Below are 8,441 nucleotides of genomic sequence, written 5' to 3'. Positions count from 1 at the left end.
CACTGAGCACATCCAGCATAACGTCCAAAGTCTTGCTACCATCTTTCACCTGTAATTAAGGTTAATGACGTTATTATAGTCAGAATTATATGAAACTTACGCATGCGTGTAAAATGAAAATTATGATGTCAAAATCGCCACAAACACACACATGTATACTTATATGTGCATATATGATGTAGTATATATATATATATATATATATATATATATATATATATATATATATATATATATATATATATATATATACTGTGCACACACACCCTCTCTCTCTCTCTCTCTCTCACACACACACACACACACACACACACACACATATATATATATATTATATATATATATATATATATATATATATATATATATATATATATATATATATATATATTTATCTCACGATCCATATCCGTGAATCAGTTGTACATATTTTATATGCGAATATTTATCTAAATATATACTATACTATATATATATATATAATATATATATATATGTATGTATGTATATGTGTGTGTGTGATTATACTGTATATGCCTGCGTATAAGGCAACCTTTTTAACTTGAAAAATCTCCCCCAAAATGGAGGGGGGTGTCTTCTTATACGTCGAGTACAAGAGCAAACCTTAAATCCTGCCTAGATTTTTATGACGGGCTAACCCCTGTAGTGTCGATAGTTGTGTCAACAGTTAAATACCGTCACAACTATGGACACTGTAAACAAAGCAACTGTAATAACAGAAAAACCGTAGATAATTCACGTGAATCATTAGCAACCGAACTATCGATACTGTAAACAAATCACCTGTAATTATATAGTAATTACCATGGCTAATAACCAAAATTGGACGTATACATATATATTATATCACATAAATACACACACACACACACATATATATATATATATATGTGTGTGTGTGTGTGTGTGTGTGTGTTCGTATGTCTTCTTATTGATAAGAAAAACATAAAGTCGCTCCATGACGTCTCTCAATTAGTTTCGACCACCATATCTCCAACGTCCTTGAAGAACAAACAAGGGAGTCAAACAGAGCAGCCTTTGTGTCAGGAGCAAGTACAGTTTTTCTTTCTATTTACTCTCATATTCTATTTCTTTGTTCAGTGTTTGCCGGCATGGAAATAATGTGAAATAAAAGAACGATGCTATAGCAATAATAAATCATAATAGGCAAAGGCTACAGTGCATGATATATGCAAAATACTGGGTTCCTTTCTATTGAATGTCTGCGCATTTTGTAAAATCATTCTTACTCAGTATTTCAACGGTTTATACAATTATATTTACAATCGATAATCTAACAGATCCATTTTCGCTTTTTATAATGCTTTGTTAAAACAGGGTCAAAGCTACATTCATACATACATACATACATGCAGATATACATACATACATGCATGCATACATACATACATGCAATAGCTATTCTTTTGACCAGAAAAACTATAATCCAGTTAATTATAAAGACGTCTACAGAGAACGAATAGTGTCTCTCTGAAGGACGATCCCAAAATATCTTATTCTGTTGGTGTCCACTACTGTTTCTCAAAAAAATGGAGTATATATAAATGAGAGAAATAATAAAAACAATAATATCGTTAATTTCACAATAGATTTTTTGCTAATAAAATGGATAAACAGACAAGAGATCCAATGCTTTTCCTTCTCTGTTTACCACTAAGAAATAAACCTACGTCCAGCGGGCTCCTTGAAGGTAAAAAATAAATAAAAAAAACTAGAGACTCGTTGTCGAGAAATGTCTGCTGCCAGGACCAGATGAATGGGGTCCTTCAGCGAGGGTGTCCTGGTCACAAGGCTAAACAAATGCCAGATCAGACCTGAAGACTATTATAGAATTGGAGGTTGTGGCTACAGAGTTGCTCTTACCAGAGTTTACTTTTAGTATTTGTACAAATATTTTTCACCGAGTGTAATATGTAAATATAAATACCTTTAGTGCGTTTCTTCCTGTCTCTTATTGCTTGGAATTCAGCAGTGACATCTGTAAGTTTGATATATAAAATCACGTGTCAGAGTGATTATAAGCATGTTTATATATGTATATATATATATATATATATATATATATATATATATAGTATATATATATATATATATATATATATATATACTATATATATATATATATATATATATATGTGTGTGTGTGTGTATGTATATATAAATATATGATATATATATATATATATATATATATATATAATGTGTGTGTGTATGTGTGTGCCTTTGTGTATACATTTATATATATTTTTTTTTTTATATATATATATAATACACACAACACACACACACATACACACCCACACACATATTATATATATATATAATATATATATATAATATATATATACATATATATAATTTGAGTCTGATCTAATGAAGCTGTACTTACGTCACTTACCCACACATACACGAACAGACACAAACACACACACATATATATACTATATATGTTTGTGTGTGTCTGCGTGTGCGTGTGCAATTGTGTGTGTGTGAATGTGTGTGTATGTGGCATATGTGTATGGTCTGCCTTGTGAGATTGTACTTTACTCGTAGTGTCTCATATAGCAAAATATCCCAGGCTCTCATTTCCGAATCACGTTCGTAAACATCAGGATGTTATGTACAGTGTCCATCAGATCCTTTATAATATATTTTCTTTGGTGATAAAATAATTGGGTTCATTAAAGATAAATGCTGCTCAGTCGAAGCCATGCGTGAGTAAAAGGGGCTAAGTTTAAAATTAGTCCACTTCTTCTATTACTGATGATAGATTAGCGAGCAATGGAAAGTTGTCCATGGCGTGGCGGTTGTAAGATAGACTCTTTCATGAAAGAGACCGCCTATTACGACCTTATAAGTCATCCTGTGGCCCATTTCGAAATACTATCTTTGTTGACTCAGGAATATTTAACAAAGCTGAACAAGTTAAAAAAAAATCTTCTAACTTCGGTGTACACAATCATGGGATTTAAATCAGTCCAGCCATGTTGGACTACATCTTAAATTAAGTTCTTAAGATATAAGTGTTAAAGTTTTTCCGCTACAAATATTGTGATGAAAACGGATTGGTTAACGGTGCAGTATAAACTACCTCAGTCTAAAAAAGATCATGAATTCAGTATGCACATACTCCAGCTTATGTTGGGTTAAATTAATGAATGAAATACTACACAAATTACCTCATAAGTAATAAATGGTCCTGGCTAATATTACATTAATGAATATACACTTAACGCTTGGGTACACTTCCGCACATAGTTCTACATAAAATGGAAATGTGAATATTACGAATCCTGCAATGCTTATAGTATTTCTGACTAAGAGTATAACATACTAGTTCACAATCCTTCACTTTGACATAAGGGACAAAGATTAATTGGCTGCTCCTTGACAGACTATGAAGCATTACTAAAACTGTGGAACATCAATTAGATTTATATACATATATAATTTTTATATATATTATATATATATATATCTATATATATATCAATACATATATATGTATGTATGTATGTTGTATGTATGATGTATGATGTTATAAATATACCTATGACAAATGTTAGAGATGGCGAAGTGTCCCTCCATCCCTCTCCAGTCCTCTCTCTCTCTTCTCTCTCTCTCTCTCTCTCTCTCTCTCTCTTCTCTCTCTCGCTCTCTCTCGTCTCTCCCTCTCTCTCTCTCTCTTCTCTCTCTCGATCAGTGAACCAGGTTCTGAAGTGTAACTCCTCCACAGTACTTCGTTAAAGATAAATTCTTAATGAAAGAATTCCTCTCATTCAAATTTTCTTTCTTACATGTGTATCTATCATCTTCATTTATTTCCCTTGCATTATTAATAGAAATTAAATCAAATTTTCCGGTTTTCCTTTTCAGACATTGTTGAAATCACAACACACACGGACGCGAATGATAGATCAAAATCCAACTCACCAAGTACCCGAATTTGTTATCCAACGCAAAATTCCAAGGGTAAATAGAGTAATTCCGCAGTGTTCAAGTACCACCAGGTCTCACGAAACTGGCGCTAGGAGGTTTTATCTGCCAGGCACACAACTACCTCCTCCTGGAGACCCAGAGGTACGCCCTCTTTCAAAGAGGCCGGATGGCCCGTGCTGTGTTGCCAGTGTTTCAATTCCCGCCGCCAGTGGCGCACTTGATCTGCGTGGCGCCTTCTATCACACGGTAATGTTGGCCTTTCACGACAGTGGCGAGAAATTATCTTCTGGACGGCTTTGCATCTTTTTTTATATAAGAAGAGTCGTGATGCAACTTAGTGGTGTTGATATCTATTTAATTGTAAAATGTGCTTGTAAATTTCCCGTGGATGTGTAGTTAAGAATACTCAACGTTCTTCTAGCAATCATGTTGATGGGCGTTTTCGATAAAATCGCACTAAGCTTTCTGGAAGCTTTATGTGAAACCGCTAATGCGTATAGCCTAGTGTCCTTGCCTGAACAGTTATTATTTCTCACTTGGTTTAATGTATCATAAACTTCCATTTGTATATTCTTTTTTTTAACCGAGACACTTTACGTTGTGTTGCGTGATTTTCTTTAAAAAGTGAAGGGAAAATAAATAAACAATTACGGCTTCAGTCTGGTAGAAGTATGATATAAGCAGTGAAACAACATACATATTCTATGTGACAAAAATATATCCATTGTTTTTGTGAAATGTCAGCAGTTGGAAATTCAGAAAGAATTTTGTCATTTTTGCTCTAAGATTTGCTCTAGGATAGATCATGTCAGTTTATTTTTTTTTTCTTATTTACCATATAATCCTTAAATAAATGCGCACCCGGACCCAGACAAAAGGAAGTTTTTTTTTATGCCCTCGTCTAATATTAAATTACTTGGAACATAGCAATATATTGATTTATCTATCTTCAGTTACATCCGTGAAGATATTACAACACAAATATGACGCATCGAATTGGTGGTTTATTATACCAGGTGGTTTATAGCATCAACGCCATTTATAATTTTACGCAGACTTAATCATACTCACGCATAAAGACAACATATACCACACCCATTTTCCTTTAGTCACGTCCGTCCTTTAGCCATCTCTTCATCATTTATGACCTACTTAATTTTTACTCCATTTATCCAAGTATGCGTAAATAGTTCCCAATTTACGTTTCTTATTCATAAGCCTTTCTGGAATCAGATATTATCTTTCTTTATTCTCTTATATGGATATCTTGGCCATAAGATATTTTGTTCCATTTCATGATTTCTCCCTAAATTCCTTTTGAATCTGTAATTATGAGTAATTATTACAAATTCATTTCATTCTCATCTCTTGCATTGTTTCCGTTTCCAGAAAAAGTACATGTGTCTATGGCCTTTTCATAATTACGTAGAATGTCACACGCTCATCCAGATTTACTTATAGGTCTATGGAACAATATTTCTTATGGCACAGGGGTACATCAACTCCCACCAACAAGTATTTCAAATGTTCTAATCATCATAACATAATTCCTTCTTCCACAGAACTTGAACAAAATGTTATTATAGTTACGGATGATATTCTGAATAATACTAACACACACAATATTTCCCCAGCCATATGTAACGTCGTGACTTCAAACTTTTGAGTCCTTTTCCGCGACAAAAGTGGGGGAAATGTCAAAATTGTCTGGCACATACTTCATAGGATGGTTGCTGTTCTGTGCGACAGCTCCATCCTTTGCAAGGCGCCGAAGTGGGACTCTAGGTAGTTCTGGTCTTGAAGCAACTGAGACGTCCTCCAAGATTGATGGTAAAACTGCACGAGTCTTAATTTTCCTTTTTTTTAATGAATGACATATACTGTACATAAATATCCAACGTTGCAGCCCCGAAAGAATAATATCTGTAATTGTCATTTGAATATAACTGGCGTTAAGTGGCCGAAATGTTAATGTGTAACATCGGGCTTATCTAGGTTTCATCAAGTGCTAAATTTAGATTTGAAAGAAAACATACAAAAACATACAAAAATATATATATAATACTTTAAATGAGAATGCAAATCATTTTTCTTTTAAGTCTTATTCAAAAATCTTAATTTCATAAACTTATACTTTCATATCGTGTCTTACATATGTTTGTACTATATGAATTCAAATATTGTCTTTGACTCAAGTTTTATTGTTTTCTTTTATGAAATTTTATTCTGTTCTATTTTACGGAATTTTATTCTGCATTCCAGTTGCTTCTAATACAACCGGTTCCCTGAATGAGCTCGAGCAGCTAGACAACCTTCTGTCTGATCTCCAGCCTTTCGGGATTAAGGACAGCCAAAAACGCCAGGGTACAAGACCTGAGACCATGCAATGCTTCCCTCAGGTGTGCCCCCGCGTCCCACCTGTACAACCATGTATAATACCAGTGCCGCCGCCGCCGCCGCCGCCGGTTCCCTGTCCAACTCCGCCGCCAGCAGACTGCCCAAGCTGTGACACCGTCACTTGTCCTCCCGGTCCAGCAGGCCGTCCTGGATTGCCTGGTCCTCCATGTGCAGGGCTGCCTGGTCCACCAGGTCTTCCGGGGAGAGGTATACCTGGTCCCCCGGGTCCCCAAGGACCTCCTTGTCAGTGTGATTCACAAGGCGGAGGTGAATGCTGTCCTGACGAAGATAACATCATTCAGACCATCATCAATCTCGTTATCAACGGTGGGGGATGCTGCGATCAGGACTGCCCTGTAAGCATTTGTTGCTAGTGATGTTGCTAATTAAGCCGGCCATATCCAAACACTTATATATTTTATTATGAACAGCTGGTAGGAGAGCAAAGATTATTGAGCTGGATTTTTCTAGAGTAATATCTTTTCCAGGATCCCGTCTCTGAAGAATGCCCCTGGGACATCTCTGTCTTAATTTCGAAGTATCTCCTCGTACGGAAAAGAATTGACCTTATTGGAAAACTGGACACCAGGGTTGACATGCTTGTTGCTGCGATCTATCGAATGAGAGTTGCGATAGAAAGAGGTGAGTATACAAACAAGCTCATATAGATAGTTTCAACTGGAATAGACCAAGTATTGAGATTTCCCGTAGGAAGGGACGAATTTCCTTATATGTTTAGTCTGTTGATAAGTTTTGTTATCAGCCAAGATCAAGCATCCCATCCCCAAGTTCAAAATTGAGGTTACGCCTGCGACAGACCATGAAATGAAGCAAAAGTAAATTTCAAAATCGTTTGTCTCATAACAATATCTACTGAAAACTGGGTTTCTAACAAAAATAATTTACTTTTATACTGATATCTAGCACTACTTAAAAATGATAATTGACGTTTTCGCTCAGTCTGATACAAAATCCATTAACTCATTCTAATACCATTGAATGACTTTAGGAAATCACAAAAATTTATTAGTTATTTATTATGAAAAGTGACAACGAGCATGTAAACTATTCATACGTTATTTATTCACTTGCTTCATGTATGAAGCCATTTGTGCAAAAAAAAAATTTTTAAGAAGGAGTTTTATTTGATATAAATCTTTTCGAATACATATGAAATTTTTATTGCCTTAGAAAGAAGTACAGACAACCTAATTGAGGTTTTCTTTTAGCCAATCTTAGTTTTTAGTCGTTTACTTTTTGTTTCCTTTCCTTTTTGTAGCATACGATATGGTTGGTCCGCCTGGAAATCCAGGGGAAGAAGGAGATCCAGGTGAGAAAGGTGACAAAGGTCCATCAGGGGAGCCCGGCCAGTGCCCTCAAAGCACCTGCTTTGTCGGACCAATGGGGTCCCCTGGACCAATTGGTCCGCCTGGCGAGCCCGGCCTCAAAGGAGAATGCTGTTACGGCGAAAGAGGACCTAGAGGAGTCAAAGGCCCGACGGGTACAGGAAAGCCTGGACCACAAGGTCCACCAGGTCTCCGTGGGGATCCTGGAGACCCTGGTCGGGCAGTCTGGGGTGGACTGGAGGAAATCCAAGGGTCTCTGGCTTTGGGGATCACTACCTCTGGCTAAAAGAATCTCGGGGACTCTTCCCTTTGTGTTTGTCTGTGTATTGCACTTCAAAAGTTCAACGATGCCTAATTGCTTGGAGTTAATGATTGTGATCTTTTAGAATGTAATCATATTTTGATAAATTTATTATGGAATGAAAACAGTAATATGTGAAACTGCTTTTGTTTACCATTGTAAATGTGAAAAGTAACAGCTTGCTGAAAGTACTTGTGGTAAAAGAATGGCTTCTATCTTTTTACTCGAAACAGTCATATTTTTTTTCTTACACTGGTTCTTTTTTAAGCTCGCAAAAAAAAAAAATTAATGAAATGAAAGACTTCGTGTTCTAGTATGATACCACTGCTCCTGAAACTCCCAGAGTCCGCGACTGACGTCAGAGCCTTAGGTTAAAATACAGACACGTTTAATATCCCATTTCCCTCTAGATATTG

The 8,441-nt window shown here is 35.8% G+C and overlaps 2 protein-coding genes across 4 annotated transcripts in view; one reads left to right on the top strand and one right to left on the bottom strand.

Moving 5' to 3' along the window:
• LOC135223567 (scavenger receptor class A member 5-like) overlaps positions 1 to 4,112 on the bottom strand; it is a 9,837-nt gene extending 5,725 nt beyond the window's left edge. The window contains exons 1-2 of the mRNA XM_064262085.1: positions 3,976 to 4,112; positions 1 to 49 (exon numbers count right to left, since the gene is read on the bottom strand). The exon at positions 1 to 49 is cut by the window's left edge and continues 42 nt beyond it. Of these exons, the coding sequence (XP_064118155.1) occupies positions 1 to 19 (19 nt within the window). The 5' untranslated portion in view covers positions 20 to 49; positions 3,976 to 4,112. The remainder of the gene's footprint in view (positions 50 to 3,975) is intronic.
• LOC135223566 (collagen alpha-1(XVIII) chain-like) lies at positions 4,087 to 8,165 on the top strand. Of its 3 annotated transcripts, none has more exons than XM_064262081.1 (5): positions 4,087 to 4,227; positions 5,616 to 5,811; positions 6,244 to 6,734; positions 6,867 to 7,020; positions 7,658 to 8,165. In XM_064262081.1, the coding sequence occupies exons 2-5, from the start codon at positions 5,676 to 5,678 to the stop codon at positions 8,008 to 8,010; spliced, it is 1,134 nt and encodes a 377-aa protein (XP_064118151.1). In that variant the 5' UTR covers positions 4,087 to 4,227; positions 5,616 to 5,675; the 3' UTR covers positions 8,011 to 8,165. The 3 variants fall into 3 exon arrangements, with proteins under 3 accessions (XP_064118151.1, XP_064118152.1, XP_064118153.1); XM_064262082.1 differs by lacking the exon at positions 4,087 to 4,227 and adding an exon at positions 4,232 to 4,321; XM_064262083.1 differs by lacking the exon at positions 4,087 to 4,227 and adding an exon at positions 4,281 to 4,302.
• The last annotated feature ends 276 nt before the right edge of the window (positions 8,166 to 8,441 follow it).

The sequence above is a fragment of the Macrobrachium nipponense genome, chromosome 10, assembly GCF_015104395.2.
Source record: "Macrobrachium nipponense isolate FS-2020 chromosome 10, ASM1510439v2, whole genome shotgun sequence".
In the NCBI taxonomy this organism is placed as follows: domain Eukaryota; kingdom Metazoa; phylum Arthropoda; class Malacostraca; order Decapoda; family Palaemonidae; genus Macrobrachium; species Macrobrachium nipponense.
This window is presented reverse-complemented; position numbering and strand designations above follow the sequence as displayed.